The 17,880-nt window shown below is 47.9% G+C and overlaps 1 protein-coding gene across 1 annotated transcript in view; it reads right to left on the bottom strand.

Moving 5' to 3' along the window:
- Gan (gigaxonin) overlaps positions 1–14,841 on the bottom strand; it is a 59,128-nt gene extending 44,287 nt beyond the window's left edge. The window contains exon 1 of the mRNA XM_034522708.2: positions 14,487–14,841. Coding sequence (XP_034378599.1) covers positions 14,487–14,653 — 167 coding nt within the window. The 5' untranslated portion in view covers positions 14,654–14,841. The remainder of the gene's footprint in view (positions 1–14,486) is intronic.
- Between the last annotated feature and the right edge of the window lie 3,039 nt (positions 14,842–17,880).

Here is a 17,880-nt window from a genome sequence, read left to right as displayed (position 1 = left end):
AAGTACTTGTCCTGCAAGCCTAATGACCTGATTCCATCCCTGGAACCCATATAAAGGTAGAGAAAATCAACTCCACAAAATTGTCCCGACCTCCACACCCTCGCTGTGGCATGTGTACCTCCCTGTCATAATACAAATATTATTTGTATATATAAATTTGTAAAAAAAAAAAAATGAAGGGAAATAAGAATCTGGGGAGGCGGCTCAGTGGGTAAGAGTACTTGTCCTTGCGGCAGGAAAACCTGAGCTCAAATCCGGAGCCACTCACACGGCTCCATGTGCCTGTAGGCCCAGAGTTTGAGGGCAGAGATCTTGTCTCAAAAAGTCTATGGACAACAACAGATACCTGACACACTGTTCTATGGTGTACACACACACACACACACACACACACACACACACGTGTGTGTGTCCCACCTTTACCCAATACACAAAAGGGAAGGAAGGACAGCTTACTTGGGAGGAGCAGTGTGACCACCATGGGTGAAGGTGGCCATGTACTAGGTAAGTGACCTTTGGGCTTGGGACAGAGGAGAGGGCAGCAAGTGTCTTGGCACAGCTAGTGCTGTTGGGGGGGGAGGGGGCGGAGGAAGGTCAGAACTGTATGCCTGACCACAGTCCAGGGACAGGAAGGAGCAGAACCAGAAAATCGACAGTGGGGGAAAACAAGACAAAAGACGTCCCTGGAGCGAGGAGAGACGGAATGTCAAGAACGTGATGGACGGTGATAAACAGGCAAAGGAAGAGAAATGTCTCAGTTTACACTGCATCTGGAGATTACACTTCACAGCTCTTCAAAGAACAGGTTCAGTGGAACCATGAAATGCACGTTTAACTGCAGAGTGAAGGCAAAAGGGGACTGACACTGAGAGAGGTGGCTCCCCAAGCCTTAGCTAAGAAGTCGAGGCTAGACACTGTCAGAAGGGACAGCCACTCTGCTCTCAGTGAGTCACACGTGAGGTCACGCATGCTTTCCAGCAGGGGCAGGGACTCAGCAGAGATTAAAATGACAGGAGAAGGGGTGGCCTCCACCTGAATGCAGAAGATGGTAAGAATCACACAAAACAGTCAACAGCGAGCCTCAGGCCGGGTGACAGTGAAGCCAAGGACTTCCCACACAAGCAGAAGGACTGGAGTCTGGATCCACAGAATCCATGTAAAAAGCTGAGTTTGGGATGTCGAGTACCTGCTATCCTAGCTCTAGGAAGGTGGAGACAGGAGGATCCCTGGGGCTCACTGGAAGCCAGTCTAGCTGAATTGGGGGCTCCAGTTCAGGCAGAGCCCCTGTGTCAAAAGATAAGGTAAAGAGTAATAGATACCCAAAGTCAGCCTCTGGCCTTGGCATGGTACATCGATTGTATACACACACACACACACACACACACACACACACACACACACCCCCCTCAGATAAATAAGTAAAGGAAGGAGGGGGGAAGGAAGAAAGAAAGACAGACAGACAGACAGAAGAGGGCAATGAAGGAAGACACTTGATACTGACCTCTGATTTCCACACGCATGCTGACACATGTGCAGGGGCACTATACATGGGATCATGCATAACATAGATAAATAGAGAACCATGCTTATGCTTCTGTCCAAACACCTAAGGCTCTAACCCTGGAACAGAAAGGGTGGAAAACTCTACCTTGCTGCCTGTGTCTGTAAGATCTTTGAGTGAAGCAGTTTTGATGTTTTCAAAGTGTGTTAGGGCAGACAGTAAGGATACATAACAAAAAAAAAAAAAAAAAAAAAAAAAAAAAATCTCAGGACACTTCCAAGCTAACATTTCTGACCCCTAAAGAAAGAGCCAGGATTTTAAAATTCCATCGACCAGAGAGGCAAAATAATGGTTTTGCAAACCCACTTCCAAAAGTGCTAAAAAATCATGACAGGTCTTCTTCAAAAATGAACCCCTGGATCATAGTGAGACTTCACACGGCAAGAACAAGTCTGGCTCAATCCTCCACCGAGAACACAGGTCCTCACAGCTCAGTCCTTCACAGATACCCACAAGACACAAAGCAAAGGGAACCCTTCTGATGGGTTCACAGGGTCACTCTTCAGCGGGTACAAGCAGAAATGGGAGCACTGACCAAGAGAATGCTGTAGGATATAGCAACAGACAGCACTGGAAAGCGATGGTTATGTGAGCTGGCTATGGTGGCTCATGCCTGCAAGGAGAAGGAGGCAGGAGGATTGCTGTGAGTTAGAGGCCGTCATGGGCTATGGTATGAGACCCTGTCTCAAACACACACACACACACACACACACACACACACACACACACAAACTATCCCCAACATGGCATGGCTATGGGCATTTTTATTGAGACAGCTTTGATGTAAAGTAAGCTCCAGAGAAAGCATGAATATAAATAGTAAGCACACAGACATGACTCCAGGATCACACCCGCTCATCACGCACAATCAGGAATAAACTGAGTTGGACTCTCATGATATCTTCTTTTTACACATGGGAAATACATTTTCTAAATTTAAGTACAGTTTCTGTAACTTCCTAGTCAGTCAGTAACATCTACATTTTCAAAGGCAAAGCTGGGAAGTCCATGTTAAATTTCAAGATGAGCTCAAAGGCTGAACGGTGACCCAGCAACTTCTGAAGCAAATTCCTCTAGAATGAAACAAGCCAGTGTCTTGCTCTGGTCACGCCCCGATCTTTTGAAAACACACAAGAGAGATGCATTCATGACACGACATGCTAGCACTTTCAGACTTTCTCCTTGGGAATTATTTCTCAAGATGTCATTGAAAAGTGGCTCCTTCAACGACCTTGAGACCTCATGCAAAAGGTCATGTCAGAAGTATAGCTCTTTGCTTTGGCTACTGTGTAGGACACTTATTGTTTGCAGTTCTGGAGGCCAAAAGGCTGAAGACAGAGCCAGGGTGCTCAGGCTCCTCCTGGCTCACCCATGCAGTCTTTCTTACCTGCCTTTATATAGCAGAGACAGAGAACTGGATGGGGGTTGGGAGCGATGTGGCCTGACTGTTTCCTCCCTCACTAACAAACAGCTGCTTGGGTTCGTCTCTGCGACAGTATACAAATGGCACTGAATACCACAGACACTCCACATTCTGGCAGCGGGTTCAAATTTCTCTCACTTTCCATTTTCTCTTTCCATATGGAGCAGCGAGAGGGAGGAGGAGGAAGAGGAAGAGGAGGAAGAATAGGAGAAGGGCTTATGGCTTTTCAAACACAGCAAGCCTCCTAAATAAACATAAGGGGACAGCAGAAGCTCTACGAGTTCATCCTTTCAAAGAAGTTCAAACCAGCGCGCTCCGTGAGCTTTAGGGGCTGTCTGTTTTGCCTGGGTAGGATCAGCAGAAGCTAGTGGCTCACACACTTGGAGGCGGCTCCAGGATCAGCTTCTACTTAGCAGCATCATGCTCCAGTTCCAAGCTGGTTCCTTGCTTCTGGCAGCTCCTTAATTTATAACCCACTGCTACAACTGTCTCCAAACAACTTGGGGCTGCACAAGGCTTTCCAGAGTGTTGTCAAGGGAACGGATGCTTCTCCACGAAGTCCTGGGCCCTGCTGGGACAGCGGCTCTCTCTCACTGCTGCTACCGTTTCTGAATACAGAGTTTGGTCTCTTCTCCCGGGCCTCTTGGCACCAGAGCTGACCATGTTGTTGAAGACAGCACATCAGGCCTCTCCTCCATGTCCCCAGCCCCCATCAGTTACTCTTTGTGACATGATGGCTACTCTGTCCTCCTTCTACACCAATATATACTCAGCCACGGAGACAGATGCTTTGGCCAAAAGTTTCATCTTACAGGGTGGTACACACAGCATCCTGAAGAGCAGCATCAGCACTTTCAGGTTCCACCTACCCACCTCTCCGTGCAAGGTCCACTGATGCCTCTAGCAGCTCTAGTCTGGAAATACAAAATAATCGGCTTTCAAAGCAGCCTGTCTGTTCCCTCTGCTAGACAAAGGACTGATGGAGGGCAAGCTGAAGCACTCTGCCACACACTAAAGGGGCCTGTGTGAGGGAGAAAATGAGTTGGCAGTGCGGGAAAAAAGTTGTCTACAGAGGGATATTTGAAGCAGGCTTCTGTGTGTGTGTCCGTGTGTTGTGTACATGCACCTAAGTGTAGGGCAAATGGATATTTGAGGCAGATCTGTATGTGTGCTCATGCATGTGGAGGGCAGACGTTTATGGGGTCTTTGTCACTCTCTGCCTTGTTCTGAGGGATGAAATACCTCTGTCACTGTACCTGGACTTTACTAGTTTAGTGACAGCGATGGGCCAGGTGGCTCTGGTAGTCGTCTAGCTCCACCTTCCTGTACTGGGATCTGAACTCAGGTCTTCATGTGCAAGCACTTTGCTCTGAGCCATCTGAAGCAGGTCTTGAAGGATGGACATGAATTTACCCACCTGAAAGTAGCAGGGGGTTCAGAAAGGCAGCGAGTGGCCACAAGCCTGATCAGGAGCCACGTGTGCAGAAGGGCGAGGCTCCGGTGGACAGTTATCTCCTGGCCCCACAACTGTGCTCTTCCATTCTGTCTTATGGTTAGGTCCCCCACCCCTGCACTGAAACAGGAGCCAGCTCATTTCTCCTCAAGCCTGACATCAGCTAAGCTTGGGGCCTCACCCTTGCCAGGCCGCACAGCAGACATTTCTCCACCGCATTCCACGAGATGTTCTGTAATGACAACAGCTTAGGACTGAACAAGGACCTAAGCCAATGAGACCTGGCCTTCTAGAACACTCTGCCTCCCTTCCCTCCTACGTACCCTCACAGTACCTGGGTCCAGTTACACGGCTACTCACTACCTGTCCTGCAATGGCCACACTCCTGTTCTACCTGAACACCCCACAGATCCATCTCTGCACTCGCCACACCTTGCTCACACATGGCTTTCTTCATCTGTGATCCCAGGGAAGAAGTCCTGGCGCTAGAAGCGCCTGTGTGTTAAACAGCCTTTGTTCCACATCGGGTAGGTTCTACCTCATAGGGAAGTTTTATAGAGGGCCCTAAACTCAATCTCAGCATCAGTGATGTAAGCACTACAGAAGCCCTGTGGAGGGCCCTAACCTCATTTCCAGCATCAGTGATGTGAGCACTTTCCATGGGTGGGAATGCAGACATCATCAGCAAGGTAGGGGGCCATCTCGGTGTCTCCTTTTCTTCACCAACAAGTCCCAATGCAAATAGCACCAATTCAGCCCCCATGCTCCACCCACAGCCCAGCCGTAGTCCAGGGTACCTACTTTCTGTCAGAAAAACTACAATAGCCTCACAAAGGGCTCCTGCTTCTACCCACTCCTCTACCTGCTCTCAAGTGACCTTCAAAGAAATGTACAAACAAGAGTATAGATTCTCTTTCCAAGAAGCTGCCAGTGCCATTCTCAACCTGTCAGCTCCACCATGAGCTGAGTGATAACATGAATGTGCTCTTTTGTCCCTCCCTCTACTCTGCCACCTCCTAACACAGGAAAGCACAACCTTATCTAGGAGCAGTGTGACACTAGTGTGCCTCTGGGACCACAGCCACGTGTGTCCCTCTGCTCTGCTCTGTGAACACCCTGCCCCAACTGCTGGTTCTGACCCAGCACCACTTGCCCCTGTTCTTCAGCTTAGATATCTCCTCCTTCACAGGCACTTCTAACAGAACAAGTTTCTCGAAGCAGTCCCCAAAGCACCCACCCCCTACCTCCCTGCCATTACAGGACTGTGTACTGTGGCTTCCCAGTGTACACTTCACAAGTGCCAGAACGCTGCCTGCCTGGCTCAGGGCAGGACTGCATACGGACACAAAAGAAAAGCCTGTTGCAGCACACCAGTCAGGAGTCTCTCTTACCACTTAGAGACGGGTGCTTCCACTGTGCGGCATGTCTCACAGAGACTGGTCAGTGTTTACAGTGAGATTTCTGAAGTGTCTACCTCAGTAAACAGAAGTCTCATGCACCATTCCTGACCTTCTGACCCTTTTCCTAGATGCTGAGACCACACTGTGAGAAAAAAAAAATGAATACCCAAAATAGTTCTGAAGTCTTAGATATGTGTTTATTTTTTCACTAGCTCCACGGAGGTAGAAAAATAAAGGGGCAGCCTAGAGTTCCAGGTACCCAATCTTAGCTTTGGCCTTGTTTGGTGGAGGGCAGTGAATACCCACCCAAATGTCAGGAATGGCAACCCTGTGTGCCCTGGGAGGTCAGGGACCAGCACCCTGTAGCTGCCCAGACTTGGGATTACCTCCTGGATGTATCTGCTGATGGCTGACTAGCCCTGTCTTCAGCCTCCTGAACAACTGACCCGGATACCATCAAGGCCCTCCCCATTAACTGTACCAGACAAACAGTGCACAGGGCACTTCTGCAACCTTAGGCAACACTCCCTCCCTAATTGTGACTGGCAGGAACAGCCCATGAGCACATGTGTAAAGGCTATGATGCCATTTGTGAAGAATGTTCTGACCATGATGGTGGTGAATACTGTCCTCGGCACCCTTTATCCACAGGACACAGAAGGAAGCATTTGTCTTCTTGCTCCTGGGCTCCACGGCTGGAGGAGACAGCATTTTAAACCTCAGTGCCAATAGCATGTGCTGTAAGGTTTATGCAGGGAACAGCATTGGTATCTCTGCACGACTAAGACTGCTGAGAAGGCAGGAGAGCACAGTGATGAACCACACAACACAGAGAAGTCTGGAAGCTGCAGCTGGAGGTCAAAGAATCCACACCAGGAGGGTGTGGTTACACATCCGTAGTCCTGATACCTGAGACATGGCAGCCAAGGGAGTCTAGATTTGAGGCTATTCTGGGTTACAAAGCTGAGAGCTTAAAGGCAGAGAGAGCCCGCCTAAAGGCAGATAACCAGGGGCTGGGAAGATGGCTCAGTGCTGAAAATGTTAGTTGTTCTTCCAGAGGACAGTTCTAAGTTGTTACCAAGTTGGGTGGCTTGCAACCACCTGTAACCCAGCTCCAGAGGCTCCAAAAGATGTGTGCATGTGCTCACACATAGAGGGAGGGAAAGAGGGAAGGAAGGAAGGGACGGAGGGAGAGAAGGAGGGAGGGAGAAAGACATCTTTAAAAATTACATCTAACAGTTCTATACCAGCTCCCCTGAAGAAAAGGCTGGAGTACAAGAACGTTCCCTTTACTAAGAAACAGAAGCCTGTGTAGTGAGCGGGGGGTGGGGGATGGTGGGGGTGGGGGGTGGGGGTGGGGGTGGGGGTAGGGGTGGAGGGTGTCCTGTAGCCTCAGATTCTGTCTCTGAAGATGAAGCTGGACCCCAGGCTGCAGAAGACAGGGCAGATACAAGTATCAGCGGCCCTTCTGAGGATTCTCACTGTTGTTTGAAACCCCACTGTTAAACTTCTGGCCCCACTTGTCATTCTCCATGGGTCAGGAGAGAGGCACACCCAACTTCATGTCCCTCAAGGTTAGGGTCCAGTGCAGAGACTGGTAGACAAACAATTCAAGTGGCAGACGTTTGGGGATACCTTCAGCCCCACAGTACAGACAGCATTCAGCTTTTCGGAGGCTCTGGCAGGTGCTTATGATGAATGCTAATATGACTAGAAAAACTCGTTTCAAGGTGCACCAGTCTTTTAGCACTGAATCCTCTTTCAGTTGTTCTAATAAGACAGGGCAATGCTTCTAGGGAGAGAAGAACCAGAATAAAAATGGCACAGTGGAGAGTCGGCCTCCATCAGCACACAGCTCCAAACAGAAAGAAAACATGGCTTCCCTCAGTGCTTCTTAGTTCAGCAGAGACGTTAAAACCAGCCTATTTACCTTCCGCTTAGGCTGCACAGTGCCCAGCAAGGCTCTGTAGAACTGTAGGGGTTTGTGAAGGAGAGTTCCACTGCGCGTGCCTGTAGCTCACCACTTCAGCTAGAGTGGCTTGCCAGCTAGCTCTGGGCACCCACCTGCCTCCGCTAATTCCAGCAAGGGTTACGAACATGTGCTGCCACACCCAGATTTTAAGTGGATGCTGGGGAATCTGAAGCTAGGTCCTCAGGCTGGCACAGCAAACACTGGTACCCACTGCACCACCTCCCCAGCCCTTGGAGCTTGCTTGCTCACTTGCGGTGTGTCTGTCTGTCTGTCTGTCTTTCCTTCCATCTTTCTCATGAAGCCTTTATTAAACTCTTTACATAAATACACATTGACTGGGCAAAAAAAAATCTTACTTATGTATTCTTTTTCTAGCATCTTTAACCAGAGGAAACACAAGAATCCTTGTCTACAACGGAGTGTGGAGAGCGAGAAATGAGGAGAGAGTCTGCATTTTCTTCACTCACGACCAGATGTAATCTTCCAGATTTACAACATTTGTGTCTGCATTTAACTCTGACCCTTATGAAATAAGGCCAGGGTCAGGCTTTGGAGATTTCCGATTTTTAGCCTGTGTTTCCTACGGTCACTCTGTGACAATGTTGGACTTTTGTCACTGACTTCCACGGGCGGCCAACGGGAGGTTAACATCAGCCCATCGTGTGGCTCCGTTGCTCTGGCAGTAAGGGCTCTGGAATCAGCCCAACTCTGTTCTGCAAGCATGAGGCTCAGGGCTCTGCTGGACCCGGGCAGCCTTTCTCGTCTGCTGGGCCTGCCCCATTCGTTCACCCAACTTCCCATCCTTCCCTTTTCAGGCTTCCCACGGCTTAGGAGGTACAGAAGCCTGGGAATCACTGAAGTTCACGGCTGTAACCAGAGCCTGCCATTTGTCACACCCCACACCCCCGCATCTCCGCCCTTAACCTAGAATCCTAACTTGCAAATTATTCACTTATATTATAGCTTCAGTACACAAAATGATAGCCTTTCTCCTTGGGAAGGATGAGGCAGCTAAGACTTGCTGCCTGCTACTCAAACCAAATGCCTCCTCATTTGTCTTAATTATGTTTTCTTTATGTATTATAAAGAGCTTGCAGGTCCCTCTTTGACAGCATGAGAGGAACCGATCAGCACTCCATACAATAGGTAATGTGGTTTTCCACTCCTTAGGCTTCAGAGTCCCTATGTGGAAAAGTGCTTTATTTGAATCCTAACTATAAAATGAGAATTACTGTAAAAATGATGAAGGAGACTGATGGGAAAATCCAAAAAATAAGTAAAAGTCAAAGGAGTGGGGGGTGGGGGGTGGAAGAGATGGACCAATCAAAAGAGCAGCACCAATTACAGCTGAGCTTCCTCTACAGACTCTAAAGAACACCGGAACTTTGGACAGCCACACCTCCCCCTCTGTCCCAGCAACAGTCTTACAAGAACTGTATTGATTTGTTTCGGCATTTGAAACCTGCCTCTCTAATCAGGGCATTTGTGGCTACTGGGACATTCACTGTTGTATACAACAAGTATGTTTAAGCTGCAGAAACCAGACCTAAAAGACAACACCAGCTTAGGAATGTTTAGCTTCCATAGAAGGCCAGACCACAGCACTCTGGTGATCTGAAAAGGATCACAACTGTTTTCTTTTGAATTTTCCTTTTGAAATTTGAAATTTGAAATTTTCGTTTGAAAAAACTCATGTATGTATGGGGTTTAACCAAATAAGACGAAAAAAAAGAGCACATTGCATTTTTTTTTAAAAATTAAATGTGTTCATTTTTCTATTCATGTGTGTGCATGGTCTCCACATAGCAGAGTATGTGTGTCAAGATCAGGCTCCAATTTTTAGCAGTCAGGTCTCTTGTCCTACCATGTGTAGGTCCCAGAGATCAAACTCAGGTCACCAGGTTTGGCAGCAAGTGCCTTTACCTGCTGGGCGTTTTAAAGACCTAACTCTAAGATCTTCAGGACAGATGTACTCTTTTAAGCAGTTGCTAGGAAGGTCTTATTGTAGGAAGACAAAAACAAACAAGGCCCAGATCCATTAGAAGATACAGGCTCAATTTATTTCCCATCACTGCAAGATCCTGACAAGACATGGGTACCATGAGCCTCAAAGAGTGGTGGAGATTCAGACAGAGCCTCAGAAGCCAGGACGCTGGGCGCATCCTAAGAAATGCAATAGGCAACCCTGGTTCCTTAGAACCCTTTCAGCGACCCCAGGAGCTGCTACAAACTCAAAGCACAGGGAGAAGATGAAAATATCAAAGGAATGGAAGACTGTTCAGAGAACATCACTTGGCAATGCCTTTGGTTCATAGCAAGGACCTGAGTGGGTGTGGCTGTCTGAGGGAGTGGCTCAGCTTCAGAATAAAGGATGCAAAGACCGGTTAAAGTCTACTTAGTTACTTGTAGAAGTGAATCAAGAAAAAGGCTTTGAGAGCTAACAACACACTTTGTATATAGGGAACAACATTAGAGGATGATACTTACACCTCAGTGACATTAGATTTTCAGATAGCCCTAAAATGGATGTTAACGATTTCTATGCTACTATGAAACTTGGCTCTCCAATAGAGCTCATGTTGGATTCCTTCAGTATTTTTCTCCACACTACCCATGAGTCAAATCTTAGATTTAAATGGCAAAACAGGATTGTCAATAATTAGGCCTGGAATGTACCCAAGTTACCAGCGTAAAACAAAAGCTCCTTAGGACACACCACTGCTGGCTGCATTCATACAGAACACCCAACAAAGTCCTGCAGGCAAGGCAAGGGAAGCATCTCCTCATCGGTGCATATATAATGACATACACAGAACTAGAAAGAGACAACCCCTCCACTACACACATGAAGAGCAAAGGAAAGACCCTCACGGTTACACATGACATGACCTCATGTGGCACAGTCAACTTCAACCAATAAGGAAGTCAAGTCCTACAAAAGTTCAAGATGACCAGACTGCAACAGTGAACCTCTCACTGCACCTTCACTAGACCAACCAGAAAGCAAACAAAGCCATCTCCATTGCCAGCTGACTCATCAAAGGATTTAAAAAGAAATCTCAGGGAACTCTTTACTCTCCAGGACTGAATGCTAAACAATATCATCACAGGTCCCAGAAACGTGTAAATTCTGGGACACACAGGACCAAGAACCTGAACAGAGCCACTTTAATGTCACTTCACAAGCACAGAAAGATTTTCAAATCTCTGTCACTTGCATCATGCCCAAGAACAGATTGAGAGGGAAGGGCACCATCAGATCAATGGGACTGGGATCAGACAGAGGAGGCAAACTGCAGTATTCCAAGGCGATTTCTTACTCATTCAAGGAGCCACTCCCTGGGTGGGGGGTGGGGAGTCAGAGCTGCTGAGAAAGGAAAGACGGGGAGCATCCAATCCACGAGCCATAGTCTTGCCGTTTCTAAGGCTCACAGCTGCGTTGAGATCTAGTTTCCCCAACAAGCTATAACTGTTAGGCAGGATGGGCCTGGCAAAGCAGCCTATGGGGAAGGCAGCTTTCCATTTGCAGAGCTGAGTGATACACAGATCATGGGAGGATCTGCTCACATCTCTCCTAAGCACCAGGACATTCGACTTCAGAACACACAGGCTCAACCTCAGACCTCCTTCAGCTGGTTATGAGGCATTTATCATTGAAACTGAGTTTTTTGGTGTTTCCCCTTTTTACTGAAAATATTTTTTTTTAACATGGCATGCTTGAAACTGGCTATTTATTGGAAGGACAAATGGTAGAAGACACAAGAAAAGACTAAACCAGTAAGTTATACTGCAAGACCTTTGAATAGTAAATAGAAAATATGTTGATCATGTTGCCATCTTTCCTAGAGTGACAAAGGTGGGCTGGCTTCCTAGACTACACACCACTAGACCTCCTGTGACATTTGTTCTATCTAGGCTAAAGACATGGAACAAACCCATACTTTTAGATTTATAGATTAAAAACATCATGGACCTAATTCATCTTGTTTCAATGCCATTTCAACAAAGCTACATTTTAAAAGTCTAATAGCACTGGGGTCAAAAGGTATTAAACTGGGGACTAGAGAGATGGCTCAGTAGTTATGAGCACTGGCTGCTCTTCCAGGGAACACAGGTTCAGTTCCCAGCAACCACATGGCAGCACACAATCATCTGTAACTCCAAAGGATTCAGTGTCCTCTCTGGCCTCTGCACATGTGGTGCATAGACACACGTGCAGGCAAAACACTCATACACATAAAATAAAAATAAATCTAAAAAAATGTATCAAGATACATTGCATGTATGCAATTATCCAAGAATAAAAATATTCTAAAAATAAATAAAAAATTAAGCTTTGTTTTAAGTAGTAATGCAGATTACTTTGGAATACCCTTGGCATTGATAATCTAAAAATATCACAAGAATGTTCTAGCATTTCAGTAGTCAAACCTAACACAATCTGTTAATAAAGAAAGTTTAATTTATTGATAAAATATTAACATTACTTTCCCTACCAATTGCCAAAACTGGTTTAAAATGAAAATCAAAATGGCTCAGTCTATGGCCATGTTGCCGAGCATTTAAGTCAGTGGCTTGCAAGCTCCCCAATGCTGCAATTCTTTAATACAGTTCCTCATGTTGTGGATAAACACAAAATTGTTTCCTTTGTTACTTCACAACTCTAATTTTGCTACCATTATGAATCTCAATGTAAATTTTGGTATTTTCTTAAGGTCTTAGGCAACCCCTATGAAAGGGTCATTTGACGCCCAAGGGGTCACAACTCACAAGTTGAGACCACTGATTTAAATGATAAAATATATAAACCATCAAGTGTTGGTTTTATCCCAAGTACAGTCAAGTACAACCAGTGTTGTCATCTGGAGCAATGGGAGCAGGGCACTATGCATAATAAACTTGGGAGTCTACTCTCAGCTCAACCACTAAGCACCAGGAGCCTCGACATCTAAATTGGTAACATCCTCTGAGACACCATTTTTCTACTTGGAAACTGACAGACCTGGACCAAAGGAAATCTATCCTAACTAGTTATTGGACAGACTTACTTGGAGAGTTGTAGAGGCTCTGAAACTCATTACACTTTGTAGGTGCCTCAGATATTAAATGGGCACCATACTGTACCCCTCATTTGTCATATTAATGAGCAGAAGCCAAGACGTACGTTATCCCCAACAACCCACAGCTAGGCAGGTAAGAGCCTAGCTTAATCAGATCTCCAAACGCCCAGCCCGGTGCTCTTCTCAACCAGTTAACATGGAAATACAACAGGGCCACTGATATCCACTGGAAAGGAAGGTAATCACTCATTCAACACATTTATTCTGGCCCCAGGCACCATTCCCTCTATGAAGGTCTCAGCAAGAAACCAAAGAAAAATCCTTGGCTACTGACTGCATCGTGGCTCAGAGATGAGCAAAATACAGTGTTTGCTGCAGTGGTAAGTATCATAGAGAAAGATGGAGACACCAAGAGTTTCAGGATGTGCAACTTTAAAGTCAGGGGCTTTTTAAGGATTTGTAACAATACTGCAGCCACTGTAGTTTTCCTAAGCATTTCCCAAACAGGGATTACTCTGGATACGGGAAAGGCCTGGCCTGGAAATTCAATTTGATTGATTGTCCTAACCTCTGAACTGCCGGCTATGAGCTGTCATATTGGTGATCTAAATTTCCTATTAACAAAGACACCAGACCCTCAAGTCCACAAAGAGCCCAATGTTATAAGGCCAAGCTATGATAGAAGCCAGATGTTTCAAGGGCACTTGGATTGCTTCTGAGTTCAAACGTCTCCAAAAGCAAAGATTTAAGTACAGCATATGTGTCGAGTTCTGCTGGGACAGAGCTCCAAGAACGGCATACACATGATTTTCCATTTTCTGACCTGCCAATTCTAGTGACATTGTCTACCATTAGTCTATATTTAACTAGCTTACTAGGCACTTTCTCCAGCTTTTTTTTTTTTTTTCTCCCCGTATTAAAAGAGCAACCCAGTTTGCCTGAAGGAAAGTTGCTAAAGAAAAGACAGGAGCTGTTCTCACAAATTCTGATTCGATGCTATAAGCTCGGTCTCAACCTTTTCATTAACCTAGTAAACTGGGCTAAGGTTTGCGTCGCTGAAGTTTTACAGTGCCCTCTTGGTGGTTACAATCTCTGGGTCCTCGATGGGTAACTGTAGCCAAAAGAATGACAGTGGGTCTTCTCGAATTCGCAACAGTTTAACCTGTTTGTAACAAGGGAGTGGCAAAGTGACAGTTGTGCTTTGCGGGCGGGGGCTTCCTACCGACATCTTACAGGGTTCTCCTTCTGCCTACGCCGCGGGGTGTTTGTTTTGGCTTCCCCGCGCAAAACCCGGCCGGCCCACTGTGCGGTGACTCGGAGGTAAACTTCTGCGGGGCTCCGCGGGCCGGGCGGGGCCTGTCGGGGCGAAGGGGCGGCTCTTCCCAGAGCAGCCCCGCCCTGCTCGCCGGTGCGGGTCCAGGACGGCCAGTACACAGTGTATGGGGCTTTGGGACACATCCCGGGGCTCTGGGGTCCGGGCGATCTCGAGGGGAAGGGGGTCTCCGGGAGAGGCCCATGGGCGCCCGAGGGGCGCGGCGACAGAGCCCCGGGAGCCGCAGGCGGCCAGACCAGAGAGAGGGAGGGATGCGGAGGCGATGGGCGGCGGCGTCCGCTCACCTGATGTACGGGCTGGCCGCCGCCAGGATGTTCTTCTGCACCGGGATCTCCTCGCCGTCGAGGACCAGGTGCGCGTCGCAGAAACGCGCCTCCTCCCGGAACGAGCTGAGCGCCCGCAGCAGGCGCGCGGCGTGCTGAGGGTCGGACACAGCGCTGCCCTCGGCCATCGCGCCTCCCGCTCCTCCGCCGCCACCCGGCCGGCCCGCCCGCCCGAATCCCGCGCGCGTCCCCACCGGCCACTCGGCGCGTCCGCCCGCCCGGACTGAGTGAAGCTCTCGAGTCAAGAGCTGGAAGTTCAACAACGCGCCTGCGCCATCGGCAGCGCGTGCGGACGGCGCCTTTAAGGAGCTGTGGCCTTGCGTCATCTTTCCGCGACGCCCCCGCGCCCCGCCCTACCTCGCAGTAGCCAATCAGAAGGGCTGGGCTGCGAGCACCGGTCACACCCACGGTCTGGACTTGGTGGGGAAGGTTTTAGCGGTTCCGCGGAATTGAATTCCGAGTCTCGGTGATCCGAGTAGTATGTGTGGAAGAGAGTGAGACTCAGAGTGAAGCCGACTTATTCCTTTCGCGGGAGTTACGCCTCGCTACGTTCACGTCCATTATTCCCGGGCAGAGCGTGAAGTCCGCCAGAAGCGTTCGCTGAAGATGTTGCGAGTAAAGCGAGAGAATTAGCAGTTCAGTTTTGCAAGGTTGTGGCAAGGAAGTTGTTTTCCTCTTTCAGGGTCTGCGATTGGGAACCAGGAGCAATGGAAGGGTTTTAAATACCGCTGTAGGGGTAAGGTCTTGCAAGCATTGCTAAGTTCGGGGTGTTTAAAGCAGATCGATGCTAAGATTAGATGGTGGCCTGGATGAAAGGGCTCTGTGGTGTATACCCCTTCCCCTCCCCCGCCCCCGCACAAGACTACAATTGGGAAGGAGAAGGGGTCCAGTTAATTGCATGGTTGTCATCGTTACCTTTTAGGAAAGATAAAGTCTGAAAAGCTGGGGGGTTTAAAGGCCAGATGTTCAAATAGTGGGGGCTAGACTTCCCACAGAGGCAGATCAAGGCTGTGATAGTAAGCAACTCTGGGTGTGCTCACTCTGCTGGGCAAGCAAGCCTCTTGTTGTCTGAAGTGTCCCTGGAAGTTGCTGAAAGTGCTTGGGAGTGGAAGAAGTAGCTACCATTTTGTGCAAACATTAGGTGCTCAAGGCTACAGAAAATTAGGTCTTCTGAGGACCAAGGATCAGAACGTTGGGGCAGCATTCACGGTAAAGCAGGACGGAGTTTTCAGTGCATCAGCGCAGCCTCCGCTAGTCCAAAGGCCCCAAGGAAAGTCTTGCGTTTTCATCCTGGAAGCGGCAAGGCCTTGGAGTCACTGGTAGGAATCAGAGTGTAAACTGTACTCAGGGCAGGAGACCAGGTGAGGCAGGGAAGTTACTAGTAGAAGATTGACACCTATTTCCAGTTCCCATCCCAAACACAGCTCAGTGTCTATGGGTGCGGTGATAAAACTATCTAGAATCTAAGCCAGGAGGTAGAGGCACTCAGAAGGCCGAGGTAGGCAGATCTCTGTGAGCTCTTGGGCAGAATGGTCTACACAAAGAGAGTTCTAGAACAGTCAGAACTACATAGAGAAACCCTGTTTGAAAAACCAAAGAGACAACAACCCCCCATCCAAAAAATGTATTTTAAAAAAAAAGGTGTCAGAACTAAAGTCTGGGAAAGTAGAGCAGAGTAGAGCTAACAAGGGACTGTGAGTTACTAATTAGTAAAGACTGTAGTGGGCTGTCTATTAGCCTCTGTAGAGAAAATATAATAGAGAAAATATGATAATAAAGTAGTGCAGGCCTGTCTTCTCCACAAACCTGGCATAGTGCTTCTGGGTTTGGTCAACACTGTTTGTTTGTTTGAGCAGTTGCTGTGTTTTGAACATTGCTCTGCAAGACGCTTTTTTATTCATATGACTAGCTAACTTTCGTGTATATTGTAGCCTGGCACGATTTCCAGGTGCCAAGCACTTGGTATCAGAGTACTTGGTACATAGTGCTACTCACTTAGGGTTGGATGAATGGTGGGCGGTACTTTATTCTATCTTTAAGTGTTAAACGCTTATTAAATAAATGTTTCCTGGGTTGTATTTTTTTTGTGGTTCTTGTGCATTTTTTTTCCCTATTGGGATGTTGTCAAAAGTGGACTATGTGGATGGGGGAGTGTGGTTTGGTCTGTGGAGGGCTCACAGTGCAACCATGAGGACCTGAGTTCCATATCAGCACTCATGTAAAAGCCAGGCACAGTGGTATGCACTTGTGATCCTGGCTGGGGTTGGAGAAGGCACTGGGTGAGGGGCAAGAATATCCCTGGGACTTGGTGGCCAGTTTAGCCAGAATCAGAATCCTAAGGACCTTGTATCAAAAGCAATGTAGACAGGTGGTTGAGGAAAGACACTTGATGTCAGCCTCTGGCTCCTTAAGATGCTTCCACACCTTACCCTTCCTCCTCACCCCACCCCCCCATGAAGTCTGTGACTAGGAGAGCTTTACAGAATGCAGGTATTTGATACAATCGTATTAGTTGATTGTAATGGTAGTCTACTCTTCAAATGCCAGAGGTTCCGAAGTAAACAGCTCTGTTGAGAGAACGTGGTCAGGTATCTGAGGATGGGAGGGTTGTCTCCACAGAAGCAACTGGGGGTGAGTGTGGATCAGACAGACTCTTCCTGGTAGAGATGAACTTGCAGTGTTTTCCTTGGAAAGGGATGGCATGAATGGGGCAGAGGCTCCTAACAGTCGTTATCAGTTGGGAGGGAGGTGGCTACTGGCTGGTGCACTTGCACAATAGGACACAACAGCACCTCCACTGTTTCCGTCATCCCCATCACTCAATGTGCTTGCTGAACTCTGAGTCACTCTTGAAACTCAGCTCAAACATGACTGTCCGTAAGCCTTCTCCTCATCCTGCCTCCCAGCACAAGGTGGGCAAGTGCTGTATTCATTCCACTGTGTTTTATTAATTTATTATGGTGCTGGGATCCAGCTCGGGGCTTTGTGTATGTTGGGAAATTGCTGCAACATTGAGCCAACTCCCCATCCCAGCCTTTCTGAGCTCCTGGTGTGTATGCTTTAGTGATACACTTCCTTCCTCCGCTTGGTGGTGAGCACTTCTCAGGAAGGGTGGATGTTGGATGCACCTGTGTCCCCCTGGCTGCCTGGTACCTAGCAGATGCTTCCACCTCAAGCATTAGTTAGCAAATCAGGTAAGAGTAGAGTGATGTAGGGTGCTGAGCTGAAGAACACATCCCCTCAACGCCAGCTGATTACCATATGTGGTTAAGTCGTGGCAACTCATTCCACTTAAGGGGAAGAAAATCTCCTGAGTCTGCAGCCAAGATCTGGCTTTAATCCCATCTCAAAGATC

The sequence above is a fragment of the Arvicanthis niloticus genome, chromosome 18, assembly GCF_011762505.2.
Source record: "Arvicanthis niloticus isolate mArvNil1 chromosome 18, mArvNil1.pat.X, whole genome shotgun sequence".
Taxonomy (NCBI): domain Eukaryota; kingdom Metazoa; phylum Chordata; class Mammalia; order Rodentia; family Muridae; genus Arvicanthis; species Arvicanthis niloticus.
The sequence above is the reverse complement of the archived record's forward strand: the minus strand, read 5'-3'. Positions and strand labels throughout refer to the sequence as shown.